Raw genomic sequence first — 20,963 nt, 5'->3', positions numbered from 1 at the left:
GTGGGTGTGGGTGTATTATAGTGGGTGTGGGTGTATTATAGTGGGTGTATTATAGTGGATGTGGGTGTATTATAGTGGGTGTGGGTGTATTATAGTGGGTGTGGGTGTATTATAGTGGGTGAATTATAGTGAGTGTGGGTGTATTATAGTGGGTATGTGTGTATTATAGTGGGTGTATTATAGTTGGTGTATTATAGTGGGTGTGGGTGAATTATAGTGGATGTGGGTGTATTATAGTGGGTGTGGGTGAATTATAGTGGGTGTGGGTGTATTATAGTGGATGTGGGTGTATTATAGTGGGTGTGGGTGTATTATAGTGGGTGTGGGTGAATTATAGTGGGTGTGGGTGTATTATAGTGGATGTGGGTGTATTATAGTGGGTGTGGGTGTATTATAGTGGGTATGTGTGTATTATAGTGGGTGTATTATAGTTGGTGTATTATAGTGGGTGTGGGTGTATTATAGTGGGTGTGGGTGTATTATAGTGGGTGTGGGTGTATTATAGTGGATGTGGGTGTATTATAGTGGGTGTGGGTGTATTATAGTGGCTGTATGGTGACTTTACCTGTAGCATTAAGACAACGTTCTCTGGCTGCAACAGCAGAACACACAGAGTTACACAGTTAGTATTGCAGCCTGTCAGTGAGTTTACATGATTATATATCTCTCTCACACAGCCTACCTCTCTATAACCCAGAGTTAGTATTACAGCCTGTTAGTGAGTTATACATGATTATATATCTCTCTCACACACAGCCTACCTCTCTATAACCCAGAGTTAGTATTACAGCAGTGAGTTATACATGATTATATCTCTCTCACACAGCCTACCTCTCTATAACCCAGAGTTAGTATTACAGCAGTGAGTTATACATGATTATATCTCTCTCACACAGCCTACCTCTCTATAACACAGAGTTAGTATTACAGCATGTTAGTGAGTTATACATGATTATATCTCTCTCTCTCACACAGCCTACCTCTCTATAACCCAGAGTTAGTATTACAGCATGTTAGTGAGTTATACATGATTATATCTCTCACACACAGCCTACCTCTCTATAACACAGAGTTAGTATTACAGCAGTGAGTTATACATGATTATATCTCTCTCACACACACAGCCTACCTCTCTATAACCCAGAGTTAGTATTACAGCCTGTTAGTGAGTTATACATGATTATATCTCTCTCACACACACAGCCTACCTCTCTATAACACAGAGTTAGTATTACAGCAGTGAGTTATACATGGTAATCTCTCTCACACACAGCCTACCTTGCGATAGTCTTCCAGTTTTATCCCTCCCATGTTCTGTTGGATGACTTTTACAATGAGATCTGAGAACACAACACAACCTCTTCAGCCAATCACATAACACACGCTTGTTAGCCAATCACACAATACAGTCATTAGCCAATCATATACAACAGTCGTTAGCTCCTAGACGTTTCCACTTCACAATAGCAGCCCTTACAGTTGACCGGGGCAGCTCTAGCAGGGCAGACATTTGACAAAGTGACCTGTTGGAAAGGTGGCATCCTATGACGGTGCCATATTGAAAGACAATGAGCTCTTCAGTAAGGCCATTCTACTGCCAATGTTTCCTATGGAGATTGCATGGCTCTGTGCTGGGTTTTATGTTGACAGTATGTCTTTATATAGATTGGATGCAGTAATACCTTATCTGTTGCTCAGCAGGTACACACACACACACACACACACACACACACACACACACACACACACATACACACACACACACACACGCACACACACACACAGAGAAAGACACAGAAACTTTTTTAAATATGAGGGGACAGGTAAAGTGGGTTGGGGCTGTTTTCTAGAACTGTCTGGCCAGTTAAAAGCTGTTCTAGAACTGTCTGACCTGTTAAAAGCTGTTCTAGAACTGTCTGGTCAGTTAAAAGCTGTTCTAGAACTGTCTGGTCAGTTAAAAGCTGTTCTAGAACTGTCTGGTCAGTTAAAAGCTGTGTTCTAGAACTGTCTGGTCAGTAAAAGCTGTTCTAGAACTGTCTGGTCAGTAAAAGCTGGTCTAGAACTGTCTAGTCAGTAAAAAGCTATGTTCTAGAACTGTCTGGTCAGTAAAAGCTGGTCTAGAACTGTCTGGTCAGTTAAAAGCTGTTCTAGAACTGTCTGGTCAGTTAAAAGCTGTTCTAGAACTGTCTGGTCAGTTAAAAGCTGTGTTCTAGAACTGTCTGGTCAGTAAAAGCTGTTCTAGAACTGTCTGGTCAGTAAAAGCTGGTCTAGAACTGTCTGGTCAGTAAAAAGCTATGTTCTAGAACTGTCTGGTCAGTAAAAGCTGGTCTAGAACTGTCTGGTCAGTTAAAAGCTGGTCTAGAACTGTCTGGTCTGTAAAAGACCCTCCTGACCACTCTGTGACGGCTAACAGCTAACAGCTAACAGTGTTACAATTCACTGCCCTGTTCCACCCTCCTGACCACTCTGTAACGGCTAACAGCTAACAGCTAGCAGTATTACAATTCACTGCCCTGTTCCACCCTCCTGACCACTCTGTAACGGCTAACAGCTAACAGCTAACAGTATTACAATTCACTGCCCTGTTCCACCCTCCTGACCACTCTGTAACGGCTAACAGCTAACAGCTAACAGAATTACAATTCACTGCCCTGTTCCACCCTCCTGACCACTCTGTAACGGCTAACAGCTAACAGAATTACAATTCACTGCCCTGTTCCACCCTCCTGACCACTCTGTAACAGCTAACAGCTAGCAGTATTACAATTCACTGCCCTGTCCCACCCTCCTGGCCACTCTGTAACAGCTAACAGCTAGCAGTATTACAATTCACTGCCCTGTTCCACCCTCCTGGCCACTCTGTAACGGCTAACAGCTAACAGCTAACAGTATTACAATTCACTGCCCTGTTCCACCCTCCTGGCCACTCTGTAACGGCTAACAGCTAACAGCTAACAGAATTACAATTCACTGCCCTGTTCCACCCTCCTGGCCACTCTGTAACGGCTAACAGCTAACAGCTAACTGCCCTGTTCCACCCTCCTGACCACTCTGTAACGGCTAACAGCTAACAGAATTACAATTCACTGCCCTGTTCCACCCTCCTGGCCACTCTGTAACGGCTAACAGCTAACAGCTAACAGAATTACAATTCACTGCCCTGTTCCACCCTCCTGACCACTCTGTAACGGCTAACAGCTAACAGAATTACAATTCACTGCCCTGTTCCACCCTCCTGGCCACTCTGTAACGGCTAACAGCTAACAGCTAACAGTATTACAATTCACTGCCCTGTTCCACCCTCCTGGCCACTCTGTAACGGCTAACAGCTAACAGCTAACAGAATTACAATTCACTGCCCTGTTCCACCCTCCTGGCCACTCTGTAACGGCTAACAGCTAACAGCTAACAGTATTACAATTCACTGCCCTGTTCCACCCTCCTGGCCACTCTGTAACAGCTAACAGCTAACAGCTAACAGTATTACAATTCACTGCCCTGTTCCACCCTCCTGGCCACTCTGTAACGGCTAACAGCTAACAGCTAACAGTATTACAATTCACTGCCCTGTTCCACCCTCCTGGCCACTCTGTAACGGCTAACAGCTAACAGTGTTACAATTCACTGCCCTGTTCCACCCTCCTGACCACTCTGTAACGGCTAACAGCTAACAGCTAGCAGTATTACAATTCACTGCCCTGTTCCACCCTCCTGACCACTCTGTAACGGCTAACAGCTAACAGCTAACAGTATTACAATTCACTGCCCTGTTCCACCCTCCTGACCACTCTGTAACAGCTAACAGCTAACAGAATTACAATTCACTGCCCTGTTCCACCCTCCTGACCACTCTGTAACGGCTAACAGCTAACAGAATTACAATTCACTGCCCTGTTCCACCCTCCTGACCACTCTGTAACGGCTAACAGCTAACAGAATTACAATTCACTGCCCTGTTCCACCCTCCTGGCCACTCTGTAACGGCTAACAGCTAACAGCTAACAGAATTACAATTCACTGCCCTGTTCCACCCTCCTGACCACTCTGTAACAGCTAACAGCTAACAGAATTACAATTCACTGCCCTGTTCCACCCCCCTGACCACTCTGTAACGGCTAACAGCTAACAGTATTACAATTCACTGCCCTGTTCCACCCTCCTGACCACTCTGTAACGGCTAACAGCTAACAGAATTACAATTCACTGCCCTGTTCCACCCTCCTGGCCACTCTGTAACGGCTAACAGCTAACAGCTAACAGAATTACAATTCACTGCCCTGTTCCACCCTCCTGACCACTCTGTAACGGCTAACAGCTAACAGTATTACAATTCACTGCCCTGTTCCACCCTCCTGACCACTCTGTAACGGCTAACAGCTAACAGCTAGCAGTATTACAATTCACTGCCCTGTTCCACCCTCCTGACCACTCTGTAACGGCTAACAGCTAACAGAATTACAATTCACTGCCCTGTTCCACCCTCCTGACCACTCTGTAACGGCTAACAGCTAACAGCTAACAGTATTACAATTCACTGCCCTGTTCCACCCTCCTGACCACTCTGTAACGGCTAACAGCTAACAGTATTACAATTCACTGCCCTGTCCCACCCTCCTGACCACTCTGTAACAGCTAACAGCTAACAGCTAACAGTATTACAATTCACTGCCCTGTTCCACCCTCCTGACCACTCTGTAACGGCTAACAGCTAACAGCTAACAGTATTACAATTCACTGCCCTGTTCCACCCTCCTGACCACTCTGTAACGGCTAACAGCTAACAGTATTACAATTCACTGCCCTGTTCCACCCTCCTGACTACTCTGTAACGGCTAACAGCTAACAGCTAACAGAATTACAATTCACTGCCCTGTCCCACCCTCCTGTTATGTAAGGGTCAGTATATAGGTAGACAGTGACTAGGTTTGTTCGTCAGCCAGTGAAGAGTATTAGGGAGTATAAATATGGCCATGTCCACAGGGATTACACTGGGGCCTTATACAACCTGACAGAGAGACACACACACACACACACACACACACACACACACACACACACACACACACACACACACACACACACACACACACACACACACACACACACCACCCTGATATAGGTTGTGACACTAACAGCAGCATCAACAGGTCCAGTACAATAGAGGCCACAGAGATGGGGGGAGGAGAGAGGGAGATCTTGTTGACATGGACTCTACCTGTGTGTGTGTGTGTGTGTGTGTGTGTGCCATATGGCTGGTGGATTAAGGTGTTAGTCCTGGGTACCAGGTGACAGCAGGGAGAGAGCCAGCCGCAGTAAAGGCTTAACTGATAATTGATTAGGCCTCTAATCTAAAAACTCTGACCCTGCTACTTAGAAACACCAATCCTACTGCACCGTTCCAACGTGACCCGGCACACACACACACACACACACACACACACACACACACACACACACACACACACACACACACACACACACACACACACACACACACACATTCCGTCAGTAGCCAAAATATGGACTTCCTACCTGTGGTCTGGTATACCAGTGCTGTGTTGATGTTATCATAAACATGACATTACCGAGGCAACATTATGACCTACTGCTGTTGTTACCGAGGCAACATTATGACCTACTGCTGTTGTTCCTGAGGCAACATTATGACCTACTGCTGTTGTTACCGAGGCAACATTATGACCTACTGTTGTTGTTACCGAGGCAACATTATGACCTACTGCTGTTGTTCCCGAGGCAACATTATGACCTACTGCTGTTGTTACCGAGACAACATTATGACCTACTGCTGTTGTTACCGAGGCAACATTATGACCTACTGCTGTTGTTACCGAGGCAACATTATGACCTACTGCTGTTGTTACCGAGACAACATTATGACCTACTGTTGTTGTTACCGAGGCAACATTATGACCTACTGCTGTTGTTACCGAGGCAACATTATGACCTACTGCTGTTGTTGCCGAGGCAACATTATGACCTACTGCTGTTGTTACCGAGGCAACATTATGACCGACTGCTGTTGTTACCGAGGCAACATTATGACCTACTGCTGTTGTTACCGAGGTAACATTGTGACCTACTGCTAGTTAACTTCTCCACCTGGTGAACCAGTGATTGATTCATTGATTAATGTCTCTGATTGGTCGGGCAGATAGAAACATTGATTGAAAAACGGATTAATGTCTCTAATTGGTCAAGCAGTTGACCTGTACCAGGTGTGGGTCAGAATCAGTACCTGGTTAGAGAGGGAGAACGACAGTCAACATACATGCTCACCTGCTAAACGTGATAGTAGACCTACATACTAAACTGATAAACCTGACAGTAGACCTACATACTAAACCTGACAGTAGACCTACATACTAAACCTGACAGTAGACCTACATACTAAACCTGACAGTAGACCTACATACTAAACCTGACAGTAGACCTACATACTAAACTGATAAACCTGACAGTAGACCTACATACTAAACCTGACAGTAGACCTACATACTAAACCTGACAGTAGACCTACATACTAAACCTGACAGTAGACCTACATACTAAACTGATAAACCTGACAGTAGACCTACATACTAAACCTGACAGTAGACCTACATACTAAACCTGACAGTAGACCTACATACTAAACCTGACAGTAGACCTACATGCTAAATCTGACAGTAGACCTACAGTGGGGCAAAAAGTATTTAGTCAGTCACCAATTGTGCAAGTTCTCCCACTTAAAAAGATGAGAGAGGCCTGTAATTGTCATCATAGGTACACTTCAACTATGACAGACAAAATGAAGAAGAAAAAAATCCCAAAAATCCCATTGTAGGATTTTTTATGAATTTATTTGCAAATTATGGTGGAAAATAAGTATTTGGTCAATAACAAATGTTTATCTCAATACTTTGTTATGTACCCTTTGTTGGCAATGACAGAGGTCAAACGTTTTCTGTAAGTCTTCACAAGGTTTTCACACACTGTTGCTGGTATTTTGGCCCATTCCTCCATGCAGACCTCCTCTAGAGCAGTGATGTTTTGGGGCTGTTGCTGGGCAACACGGACTTTCAACTCCCTCCAAAGATTTTCTATGGGGTTGAGATCTGGAGACTGGCTAGGCCACTCCAGGACATTGAAATGCTTCTTACGAAGCCACTCCTTCGTTGCCCGGGCGGTGTGTTTGGGATCATTGTCATGCTGAAAGACCCAGCCACGTTTCATCTTCAATGCCCTTGCTGATGGAAGGAGGTTTTCACTCAAAATCTCACGATACATGGCCCCGTTCATTCTTTCCTTTACACGGATCAGTCGTCCTGGTCCCTTTGCAGAAAAACAGCCCCAAAGCATGATGTTTCCACCCCCATGCTTCACAGTAGGTATGGTGTTCTTTGGATGCAACTCAGCATTCTTTGTCCTCCAAACACGAAGAGTTGAGTTTTTACCAAAAAGTTATATTTTGGTTTCATCTGACCATATGACATTCTCCCAATCTTCTTCTGGAACATCCAAATGCTCTCTAGCAAACTTCAGACGGGCCTGGACATGTACTGGCTTAAGCAGGGGGACACGTCTGGCACTGCAGGATTTGAGTCCCTGACGGCGTAGTGTGTTACTGATGGTAGGCTTTGTTACTTTGGTCCCAGCTCTCTACAGGTCATTCGCTAAGTCCCCCGTGTGGTTCTGGGATTTTTGCTCACCGTTGATGTGATCATTTTGACCCCACGGGGTGAGATCTTGCGTTGAGCCCCAGATCGAGGGAGATTATCAGTGGTCTTGTATGTCTTCCATTTCCTAATAATTGCTCCCACAGTTGATTTCTTTAAACCAAGCTGCTTACCTATTGCAGATTCAGTATTCCCAGCCTGGTGCAGGTCTACAATTTTGTTTCTGGTGTCCTTTGACAGCTCTTTGGTTTTGGCCATAGTGGAGTTTGGAGTGTGACTGTTTGAGGTTGTGGACAGGTGTCTTTTATACTGATAACAAGTTCAAACAGGTGCCATTAATACAGGTAACGAGTGGAGGACAGAGAAGCCTCTTAAAGAAGAAGTTACAGGTCTGTGAGAGCCAGAAATCTTGCTTGTTTGTAGGTGACCAAATACTTATTTTCCACCATAATTTGCAAATAAATTCATTAAAAATCCTACAATGTGATTTTCTGGATTTTTTTCTCATTTTGCCTGTCATAGTTGAAGTGTACCTATGATGAAAATTACAGGCCTCTCTCATCTTTTTAAGTGGGAGAACTTGCACAATTGGTGGCTGACTAAATACTTTTTTTGCCCCACTGTACATAATAAACCTGACAGTAGAACTACAGTGCCTTGCGAAAGTATTCGGCCCCCTTGAACTTTGCGACCTTTTGCCACATTTCAGGCTTCAAACATAAAGATATAAAACTGTATTTTTTTGTGAAGAATCAACAACAAGTGGGACACAATCATGAAGTGGAACGGCATTTATTGGATATTTCAAACTTTTTTAACAAAAATAAAAACCAGAAAAACTGGGCGTGCAAAATTATTCAGTTTTATATCTTTATGTTTGAAGCCTGAAATGTGGCAAAAGGTCGCAAAGTTCAAGGGGGCCGAATACTTTCGCAACAAACCTGACAGTAGACCTACATAATAAACCTGATAGTAGACCTACATACTAAATCTGACGGTAGACCTACACAATAAACCTGACAGTAGACCTACATAATAAACCTGACAGTAGACCTACATAATTTACCTGACAGTAGACCTACATACTAAACTGATAAAGCTGACAATAGACCTACATACTAAACCTGACAGTAGACCTACATACTAAACCTGATAGTAGACCTACATACTAAACCTGACAGTAGACCTACATAATAAACCTGACAGTAGACCTACATACTAAACTGATAAACCTGACAGTAGACCTACATACTAAACCTGACAGTAGACCTACATACTAAACCTGACAGTAGACCTACATAATAAACCTGACAGTAGACCTACATACTAAACTGATAAACCTGACAGTAGACCTACATGCTAAACCTGACAGTAGACCTACATGCTAAACCTGACAGTAGGCCTACATACTAAACCTGACAGTAGACCTACATACTAAACTGATAAACCTGACAGTAGACCTACATACTAAACCTGACAGGAGACCTACATAATAAACCTGACAGTAGACCTACATACTAAACCTGACAGTAGACCTACATACTAAACCTGACAGTAGACCTACATACTAAACCTGACAGTAGACCTACATAATAAACCTGACAGTAGACCTACATACTAAACTGATAAACCTGACAGTAGACCTACATGCTAAACCTGACAGTAGACCTACATAATAAACCTGACAGTAGACCTACATACTAAACTGATAAACCTGACAGTAGACCTACATACTAAACCTGACAGTAGACCTACATACTAAACCTGACAGTAGACCTACATGCTAAACCTGACAGTAGACCTACATGCTAAACCTGACAGTAGGCCTACATACTAAACCTGACAGTAGACCTACATACTAAACCGGACAGTAGACCTACATACTAAACCTGACAGTAGACCTACATAATAAACCTGACAGTAGACCTACATACTAAACTGATAAACCTGACAGTAGACCTACATGCTAAACCTGACAGTAGGCCTACATACTAAACCTGACAGTAGGCCTACATACTAAACCTGACAGTAGACCTACATACTAAACCTGACATTAGACCTACATGCTAAACTGATAAACCTGACAGTAGGCCTACATACTAAACCTGACAGTAGACCTAAATACTAAACTGATAAAACTGACAGTAGACCTACATACTGAACTGATAAACCTGACAGTAGACCTACATGCTAAACCTGACAGTAGACCTACATACTAAACTGATAAACCTGACAGTAGACCTACATACTAAACCTGACAGTAGACCTACATAATAAACCTGACAGTAGACCTACATACTAAACCTGACAGTAGACCTACATACTAAACCTGACAGTAGACCTACATACTAAACTGATAAACCTGACAGTAGACCTACATGCTAAACCTGACAGTATACCTACATACTAAACTGATAAACCTGACAGTAGACCTACATACTAAACTGATAAACCTGACAGTAGACCTACATACTAAACCTGACAGTAGACCTACATACTAAACCTGACAGTAGACCTACATACTAAACTGATAAACCTGACAGTAGACCTACATAATAAACCTGACAGTAGACCTACATAATAAACCTGACAGTAGACCTACATACTAAACCTGACAGTAGACCTACATACTAAACTGATAAACCTGACAGTAGACCTACATACTAAACCTGACAGTAGACCTACATACTAAACCTGACAGTAGACCTACATACTAAACTGATAAACCTGACAGTAGACCTACATACTAAACCTGACAGTAGACCTACATACTAAACCTGACAGTAGACCTACATACTAAACTGATAAACCTGACAGTAGACCTACATAATAAACCTGACAGTAGACCTACATAATAAACCTGACAGTAGACCTACATACTAAACCTGACAGTAGACCTACATACTAAACTGATAAACCTGACTGTAGACCTACATACTAAACTGATAAACCTGACAGTAGACCTACATACTAAACCTGACAGTAGACCTACATACTAAACCTGACAGTAGACCTACATACTAAACTGATAAACCTGACAGTAGAACTACATAATAAACCTGACAGTAGACCTACATAATAAACCTGACAGTAGACCTACATACTAAACCTGACAGTAGACCTACATACTAAACTGATAAACCTGACAGTAGACCTACATACTAAACTGATAAACCTGACAGTAGACCTACATGCTAAACCTGACAGTAGACCTACATACTAAACTGATAAACCTGACAGTAGACCTACATACTAAACCTGACAGTAGACCTACATACTAAACCTGACTGTAGACCTACATGCTAAACTGATAAACCTGACAGTAGACCTACATACTAAACCTGACAGTAGACCTACATGCTAAACCTGACAGTAGACCTACATACTAAACTGATAAACCTGACAGTAGACCTACATACTAAACCTGACAGTAGACCTACATACTAAACCTGACAGTAGACCTACATACTAAACTGATAAACCTGACAATAGACCTACATACTAAACCTGACAGTAGACCTAAATATTAAACCTGACAGTAGACCTACATACTAAACCTGACAGTAGACCTAAATATTAAACCTGACAGTAGACCTACATACTAAACCTGACAGTAGACCTAAATATTAAACCTGACAGTAGACCTACATACTAAACCTGACAGTAGACCTACATACTAAACTGATAAACCTGACAATAGACCTACATACTAAACCTGACAGTAGACCTAAATATTAAACCTGACAGTAGACCTACATACTAAACCTGACAGTAGACCTAAATATTAAACCTGACAGTAGACCTACATACTAAACCTGACAGTAGACCTACATACTAAACTGATAAACCTGACAATAGACCTACATACTAAACTGATACACCTGACAGTAGACCTGCATGCTAAACCTGACAGTAGACCTCCATACTAAACCTGACAGTAGACCTACATACTATACCTGACAGTAGACCTACATACTAAACCTGACAGTAGACCTACATACTAAACTGATAAACCTGACAATAGACCTACATGCTAAACCTGACAATAGACCTACATGCTAAACCTGACAGTAGACCTACATACTAAACCTGACAGTAGACCTACATACTAAACTGATAAACCTGACAATAGACCTACATGCTAAACCTGACAGTAGACCTACATAATAAACCTGACAGTAGACCTACATACTAAACCTGACAGTAGACCTACATACTAAACTGATAAACCTGACTGTAGACCTACATACTAAACTGATAAACCTGACAGTAGACCTACATACTAAACCTGACAGTAGACCTACATACTAAACCTGACAGTAGACCTACATACTAAACCTGACAGTAGACCTACATACTAAACTGATAAACCTGACAGTAGACCTACATACTAAACCTGACTGTAGACCTACATGCTAAACTGATAAACCTGACAGTAGACCTACATACTAAACCTGACAGTAGACCTAAATATTAAACCTGACAGTAGACCTACATACTAAACCTGACAGTAGACCTACATACTAAACCTGACAGTAGACCTACATACTAAACCTGACAGTAGACCTACATGCTAAACTGATAAACCTGACAGTAGACCTACATGCTAAACCTGACAGTATACCTACATACTAAACCTGACAGTAGACCTACATACTAAACCTGACAGTAGACCTACATACTAAACCTGACAGTAGACCTACATACTAAACCTGACAGTAGACCTACATACTAAACCTGACAGTAGACCTACATACTAAACCTGACAGTAGACCTACATACTAAACCTGACAGTAGACCTACATACTAAACTAATAAACCTGACAGTAGACCTACATACTAAACTGATACACCTGACAGTAGACCTGCATGCTAAACCTGACAGTAGACCTACATACTAAACCTGACAGTAGACCTACATACTAAACCTGACAGTAGACCTACATACTAAACTGATACACCTGACAGTAGACCTGCATGCTAAACCTGACAGTAGACCTACATACTATACCTGACAGTAGACCTACATACTAAACCTGACAGTAGACCTACATACTAAACTGATAAACCTGACAATAGACCTACATGCTAAACCTGACAGTAGACCTACATACTAAACCTGACAGTAGACCTACATACTAAACCTGACAGTAGACCTACATACTAAACCTGACAGTAGACCTACATACTAAACCTGACAGTAGACCTACATACTAAACCTGACAGTAGACCTACATACTAAACCAGACAGTAGACCTACATACTAAACCTGACAGTAGACCTACATACTAAACCTGACAGTAGACCTACATACTAAACTGATAAACCTGAACAACCCTCCATGACCCATCCATCAGACTTCTGAACTTAACTAACACATCTGTCTGTCTTGACTAACTCAGATCTATCTTTCTTGAATAATAAAGGAGCATAATATTTATATTGTTGTAATATTTTTGCGTTGTTATTTCAGAAAATGACAAGGCAATAAATATATAAATATACTGCTAGTTAATTAAGAAAGTTAGATGTTAGTTAATCAAGAAATATACTGATAATTAAATAACCTTATGTTTCATAATTACCTAACAATATATTTCAGAATTAACTACCTGTATATTATCTTAATTAATTAACTACCTGTATATTATCTTAATTAACTAACTGTATATCATCTTAATTAACTAACTGTATATTATCTTAATTAACTAACAGTATATTATCTTAATTAACTACCTGTATATTATCTTAATTAACTAACTGTATATTATCTTAATTAACTAACTGTATATTATCTTAATTAACTACCTGTATATTATCTTAATTAATTAACTACCTGTATATTATCTTAATTAACTACCTGTATATTATCTTAATTAATTAACTACCTGTATATTATCTTAATTAACTAACTGTATATTATCTTAATTAACTAACTGTATATTATCTTAATTAACTAACTGTATATTATCTTAATTAACTACCTGTATATTATCTTAATTAACTAACAGTATATTTCTTAATAAACTAACAGTATATTATCTTAATTAATTAACTACCTGTATATTTCTTAATTAACTAACAGTATATTTCTTAATTAACTAACAGTATATTATCTTAATTAATTAACTACCTGTATATTATCTTAATTAACTAACAGTATATTATCTTAATTAATTAACTACCTGTATATTATCTTAATTAACTAACTGTATATTTCTTAATCAACTAACTGTATATTTCTTAATTAATTAACAGTATATTTCATAATTAGACAACACATGTATTGATTTACTTTATTCATCTCATATGTATATACTGTACTCTATACCATCTACTGCATCTTGATGTAATACATGTATCACTAGCCACTTTAAACTATGCCACTTTGTTTACATACCCTACATTACTCATCTCATATGTATATACTGTACTCGATACCATCTACTGCATCTTGATGTAATACATGTATCACTAGCCACTTTAAACTATGCCACTTTGTTTACATACCCTACATTACTCATCTCATATGTATATACTGTACTCGATACCATCTACTGCATCTTGCCTATGCTGTTCTGTACCATCACTTATTCATATATATTTATGTACATATTCTTTATCCCCTTACACTTGTGTCTATAAGGTAGTAGTTTTGGAATTGTTAGCTAGATTACTCGTTGGTTATTACTGCATTGTCGGAACTAGAAGCACAAGCATTTCGCTACACTCGCATTAACATCTGCTAACCATGTGTATGTGACAAATAAATGTGATTTGATTTGTTGTTAAATGTATTTATTGTGTAGCCTACGCTATTCTCCTTTTATCTGCCATGTAGACGTATTCTGAAATAAAACTATACTCAACCTGCAGGGCCTTATAGGAGCAGCCCTGGCCAAGACGCGCGCACACACACACACACTGAGCCGTGCTCCTCACCTTTCGGGAAGGGGTTCGGTTGGACCACGTAAAGGAACGCGTGCACCATGTGGAACAGAACACCGATGGCACCGGGCTCGTAGTAGGCGTGCGTGTCGTACACACCGGAGGGCACGAACCCAAAGTCTAGGGGTTCTATCGGGGGCGGGGACCGCTGCTGCCGCGTGCTCACGGACGCGGAGTCTGCCTGCAGTTTGCTCGTCGGGTCTTCACGTTCCGGGGAGTCCCGGGGTTGATGACGTAGCTCCCCGGTGCTGCCCCAACACAGCAGCAACACGAGCCCCGCTCTCCACAGCATGGCTTGAGACTAGTCCTTGCAAAACGCACTCCAAATAAAACGGTAAAAGAACACGGAATGAGAGAGAGAGAAAAGAGGTGGTGACCTGTCTCCACCGTCTGAAAGAAAGAAAGAAACTGCAACGACAGAAGTCCAAATTTCAGATAGTCCCGTAAAGTACTGTTACGTCTTGTTGTCCCGGTTAAACATGTCTCCAGTGACACTTGTTGTCTCTAGAGGTGGAATGAACCGTACTAATGCTCATCCGACGGCGCGCGGGCACGTGATGAGTTCGGGTGCGCAGGCCCGTTGATCCCAGTGTGAGCTGCGGTCTCGTGTGTTTGTCACTTACCGTTCTGTCCTAGTCAGACACCTGACAGCTGTGGCCGCCAGCGTTCCGTCTTTTTGGCATGAGCTAACCAAAACACGAATATTACAAACAGAGACAGAGAGACAGAGACTCAGAGAGAGAGACAGAAACAGAGACAGAGACAGAGAGAGAGAGACAGAGAGAGGGGTAGAGAGAGAGACAGAGAGAGAGAGAGCGCAGTATGTGTGGAAGTAATAGACTAAATAGGACAATTAACTGCGAAGGGGGTGTGTGTGTGTGTGTGTGTGTGTGTGTGTGTGTGTGTGTGTGTGTGTGTGTGTGTGAGAGAGAGAGAGAGAGACAGAGAAAGGTTTTACTGCATTACATGGGCTTGCTATCTTTCTGATTTGGTCCTGCCATGGGTCACTTGAGTGGGTTGAGTCACTGACGTGATCTTCCTGTCTGGGTTGGCGCCCCCCCTTGGGTTGTGCCTTGGCGGAGATCTTTGTGGGCTATACTCGGCCTTGTCTCAGGATGGTAAGTTGGTGGTTGAAGATATCCCCCTAGTGGTGTGGGGGCTGCGCTTTGTCAAAGTGGGTGGGGTTATATCCTACCTGTTTGGCCCTGCCTGGGGGTATCATCGGATGTGGCCACAGTGTCTCCTGACCCCTCCTGTCTCAGCCTCCAGTATTTCTGCCGCAGTAGTGTATGTGTCGGGGGGCTAGGGTCAGTTTGTTATATCTGGAGTACTTCTCCTTTCTTATCCGGTGTCCTGTGTGAATTTAAGTTTGCTCTCTCTAATTCTCTCTTTCCCTCTTTCTCTCTTTCTCTCTTTCTCTCTCTCAGAGGACCTGAGCCCTAGGACCATGCCTCAGGACTAACTGACATGATGACTCCTTGCTGTCCCCAGTCCACCTGGCCGTGCTGCTGCTCCAGTTTCAACTGTTCTGCCTTATTATTATTTGACCATGCTGGTCATTTATGAACATTTGAACATCTTGGCCATGTTCTGTTATAATCTCCACCCGGCACAGCCAGAAGAGGACTGGCCACCCCTCATAGCCTGGTTCCGCTCTAGGTTTCTTCCTAGGTTTTGGCCTTTCTAGGGAGTTTTTCCTAGCCACCGTGCTTCTTCACCTGCATTGCTTGCTGTTTGGGGTTTTAGGCTGGGTTTCTGTACAGCACTTTGAGATATCAGCTGATGTACGAAGGGCTTTATAAATACATTTGATTTGATTTTGATTTGAGAGAGAGAGTGTGTGTGAGAGAGACAGAGAGATAGACAGAGAGAGAGAGACAGAGACAGAGACAGAGAGATAGACAGAGAGAGAGATAGACAGAGAGAGAAAGAGACAGAGAGAGCGAGAGAGAGAGAGACCGAGAGAGAATGTTAAGAGCAATGGAGGTTGGTGCCATTTAAGAGGAGGGAGGACCATTTTTTTTTCTCATTAGCCTTATTTCTATTACAGTATATTGGATGACTCTCATTCATATTATATTACAGTATATTGGATGACTCTCATTCATATTTTATTACAGTATATTGGATGACTCTCATTCATATTATATTACAGTATATTGGATGACTCTCATTCATATTTTATTACAGTATATTGGATGACTCTCATTCATATTATATTACAGTATATTGGATGACTCTCATTCATATTTTATTACAGTATATTGGATGACTCTCATTCATATTTTATTACAGTATATTGGATGACTGTCATTCGTATTATATTACAGTATATTGGATGACTCTCATTCATATTCCATTCACCCAGTTCAATGTAACAGTGACAGGTTTAGGTTACTGTTATTCATATTCACCCAGTTCAATGTAACAGTGATAGGTTTAGGTTACTGTCATTCATATTCACCCAGTTCAATGTAACAGTGATAGGTTTAGGTTACTGTCATTCATATTCACCCAGTTCAATGTAACAGTGACAGGTTTAGGTTACTGTCATTCATATTCCATTCACCCAGTTCAATGTAACAGTGACAGGTTTAGGTTACTGTCATTCATATTCACCCAGTTCAATGTAACAGTGATAGGTTTAGGTTACTGTCATTCACCCAGTTCAATGTAACAGTGACAGGTTTAGGTTACTGTCATTCATATTCACCCAGTTCAATGTAACAGTGATAGGTTTAGGTTACTGTCATTCATATTCCATTCACCCTGTTCAATGTAACAGTGACAGGTTTAGGTTACTGTCATTCACCCAGTTCAATGTAACAGTGACAGGTTTAGGTTACTGTCATTCACCCAGTTCAATATAACAGTGACAGGTTTAGGTTACTGGCATTCATATTCACCCAGTTCAATGTAACAGTGACAGGTTTAGGTTACTGGCATTCATATTCACCCAGTTCAATGTAACAACGATAGGTTTAGGTTACTGTCATTCATATTCACCCAGTTCAATGTAACAGTGACAGGTTTAGGTTACTGGCATTCATATTCATCCAGTTCAATGTAACAGTGACAGGTTTAGGATACTGTCATTCATATTCACCCAGTTCAATGTAACAGTGACAGGTTTAGGTTACTGGCATTCATATTCATCCAGTTCAATGTAACAGTGACAGGTTTAGGATACTGTCATTCATATTCACCCAGTTCACTGTAACAGTGACAGGTTTAGGTTACTGTCATTCATATTCACCCAGTTCAATGTAACAGTGATAGGTTTAGGTTACTGTCATTCATATTCACCCAGTTCAATGTAACAACGATAGGTTTAGGTTACTGTCATTCATATTCACCCAGTTCAATGTAACAGTGACAGGTTTAGGTTACTGGCATTCATATTCACCCAGTTCAATGTAACAGTGACAGGTTTAAGATACTGTCATTCATATTCACCCAGTTCACTGTAACAGTGACAGGTTTAGGTTACTACATGATACTCAGATTTTCCCTGTACTCATCATGAGGTTGCTACAACCAGGACTATGAATGAAAGTTTACAACGTAGGTGCACACAGATCGAGAGAAAATGTTGAGGTGACAGACAGTGACAACTGGACAGATACATTTTAATACCACCTTGCACACTGTTACCTGCATCTAGCTGATCTAGGGTGTAGTCATTAGTCCAACAGTATCACCTCTTACCTGCATCTAGCTGATCTAGGGTGTAATCATTAGTCCAACAGTATCACCTCTTAGCTGCATCTAGCTGATCTAGGGTGTAATCATTAGTCCAACAGTATCACCTCTTTCCTGCATCTAGCTGATCTAGGGTGTAATCATTAGTCCAACAGTATCACCTCTTACCTGCATCTAGCTGATCTAGGGTGTAATCATTAGTCCAACAGTATCACCTCTTAGCTGCATCTAGCTGATCTAGGGTGTAATCATTAGTCCAACAGTATCACCTCTTACCTGCATCTAGCTGATCTAGGGTGTAATCATTAGTCTAGTCTTCCCTGCATCTAGCTGATCTAGGGTGTAGTCATTAGTCCAGTCTTTCCTGCATCTAGCTGATCTAGGGTGTAGTCATTAGTCCAACAGTATCACCTCTTACCTGCATCTAGCTGATCTAGGGTGTAGTCATTAGTCCAGTCTTTCCTGCATCTAGCTGATCTAGGGTGTAGTCATTAGTCCAACAGTATCACCTCTTTCCTGCATCTAGCTGATCTAGGGTGTAGTCATTAGTCCAGTCTTCCCTGCATCTAGCTGATCTAGGGTGTAATCATTAGTCCAGTCTTCCCTGCATCTAGCTGATCTAGGGTGTAGTCATTAGTCCAGTCTTACCTGCATCTAGCTGATCTAGGGTGTAGTCATTAGTCCAACAGTATCACCTCTTACCTGCATCTAGCTGATCTAGGGTGTAGTCATTAGTCCAACAGTATCACCTCTTACCTGCATCTAGCTGATCTAGGGTGTAGTCATTAGTCCAGTCTTACCTGCATCTAGCTGATCTAGGGTGTAATCATTAGTCCAGTCTTCCCTGCATCTAGCTGATCTAGGGTGTAGTCATTAGTCCAGTCTTCCCTGCATCTATCTGATCTAGGGTGTAGTCATTAGTCCAGTCTTCCCTGCATCTAGCTGATCTAGGGTGTAATCATTAGTCCAGTCTTCCCTGCATCTAGCTGATCTAGGGTGTAATCATTAGTCCAACAGTATCACCTCTTACCTGCATCTATCTGATCTAGGGTGTAGTCATTAGTCCAGTCTTCCCTGCATCTAGCTGATCTAGGGTGTAATCATTAGTCCAGTCTTCCCTGCATCTAGCTGATCTAGGGTGTAATCATTAGTCCAACAGTATCACCTCTTACCTGCATCTATCTGATCTAGGGTGTAGTCATTAGTCCAGTCTTCCCTGCATCTATCTGATCTAGGGTGTAGTCATTAGTCCAGTCTTCCCTGCATCTATCTGATCTAGGGTGTAGTCATTAGTCCAGTCTTCCCTGCATCTAGCTGATCTAGGGTGTAATCATTAGTCCAGTCTTCCCTGCATCTATCTGATCTAGGGTGTAGTCATTAGTCCAGTCTTCCCTGCATCTAGCTGATCTAGGGTGTAATCATTAGTCCAGTCTTCCCTGCATCTAGCTGATCTAGGGTGTAATCATTAGTCCAACAGTTGCAAACGAGAGTTTCTATTGGACACATTCAGGTATGTTGATCCCCGTTTCGTTTGTTTCCGCTTAATAAGAAACAGAAGCAAATGAATACACCCCCTGATTAGGTGTAAACACGGTTCACTTTCATAACTCTCTCCTCCTCTCACCTTTTCCCTTCGCTTGTGGACTTCGATACACAACACATCAGCTGTATGTGACCAGAGGACATCTCTCCAAAAAGTACCATCTTTTTATGTTGGTTTTGGAGCAGTGGCTTCTTCCTTGCTCAGCGGCCTTTCAGGTTATGTCGATATAGGACTCGTTTTACTGTGGATATAGATATTTTTGTACCTGTTTCCTCCAGCATCTTCACAAGGTCCTTTGCTGTTGTTCTGGGATTGATTTGCACTTTTCGCACCAAAGTATGTTGATCTCTTGGAGACAGAACTCCTTCCTGAGCGGTATGACGGCTGCGTGGTCCCATGGTGTTTATACTTGCGTACTATTGTTTGTACAGATGAACGTGGTACCTTCAGGCGTTTGGAAATTGCTTCCAAGGATAAACAGGATTTGTGGAGGTCTACAATTTTTTTTCTGAGGTCTTGGCTGATTTCTTTTGATTTTCCCATGATGTCAAGCAAAGAGGCACTGAGTTTGAAGGTAGGCCTTGAAATACATCCACAGGTACTCAAATTATGTCAATTAGCATATCAGAAGCTTCTAAAGCGTAGACATCTACGCTTCTAAGTAGATGTCCTAACCGACTTGCCAAAACTATAGTTTGTTAACAAGAAATTTGTGGAGTGGTTGATGACTCCAACCTAAGTGTATGTAAACTTCCGACTTCAACCGTACATATGAGATGAGTAAAGCAATATGTAAACATTATTAAAGAGACACGTGTTTCATTGTTAAAGCGACCAGTGATTCCATGTCTATGTATACAGGGCAGCAGCCTCTAAGGTGCAGGGTTGAGTATCCGGGTGGTAGCCGGCTAGTGATGGCTGTTTAACAGTCTGATGGCCTTGAGATAGAAGCGGTTTTTCAGTCTCTCGGTCCCAGCTTTGATGCAACTGTACTGACCTCGCCTTCTGGATGATAGCGGGATGAACAGGCAGTGGCTCGGGTGGTTGATGATCTTTTTGGCCTTCCTGTGACATCGGGTGCTGATCCTGGAGGG

At 41.8% G+C, this 20,963-nt stretch overlaps 1 protein-coding gene across 1 annotated transcript in view; it reads right to left on the bottom strand.

The window, feature by feature from the left end:
* Positions 1 to 15,131, bottom strand: part of LOC139374562 (prominin-1-A-like) — a 51,024-nt gene extending 35,893 nt beyond the window's left edge. The window contains exons 1-3 of the mRNA XM_071115558.1: positions 14,619 to 15,131; positions 1,279 to 1,340; positions 566 to 592 (exon numbers count right to left, since the gene is read on the bottom strand). Of these exons, the coding sequence (XP_070971659.1) occupies positions 566 to 592; positions 1,279 to 1,340; positions 14,619 to 14,916 (387 nt within the window). The 5' untranslated portion in view covers positions 14,917 to 15,131. The remainder of the gene's footprint in view (positions 1 to 565; positions 593 to 1,278; positions 1,341 to 14,618) is intronic.
* Positions 15,132 to 20,963: the final 5,832 nt, after the last annotated feature.

The sequence above is a fragment of the Oncorhynchus clarkii genome, chromosome 19 (genome assembly GCF_045791955.1).
Source record: "Oncorhynchus clarkii lewisi isolate Uvic-CL-2024 chromosome 19, UVic_Ocla_1.0, whole genome shotgun sequence".
NCBI classification, from domain to species: domain Eukaryota; kingdom Metazoa; phylum Chordata; class Actinopteri; order Salmoniformes; family Salmonidae; genus Oncorhynchus; species Oncorhynchus clarkii.
Note: the sequence above shows the minus strand (reverse complement) of the source record. Positions and strands in the feature narration are given on the sequence as shown.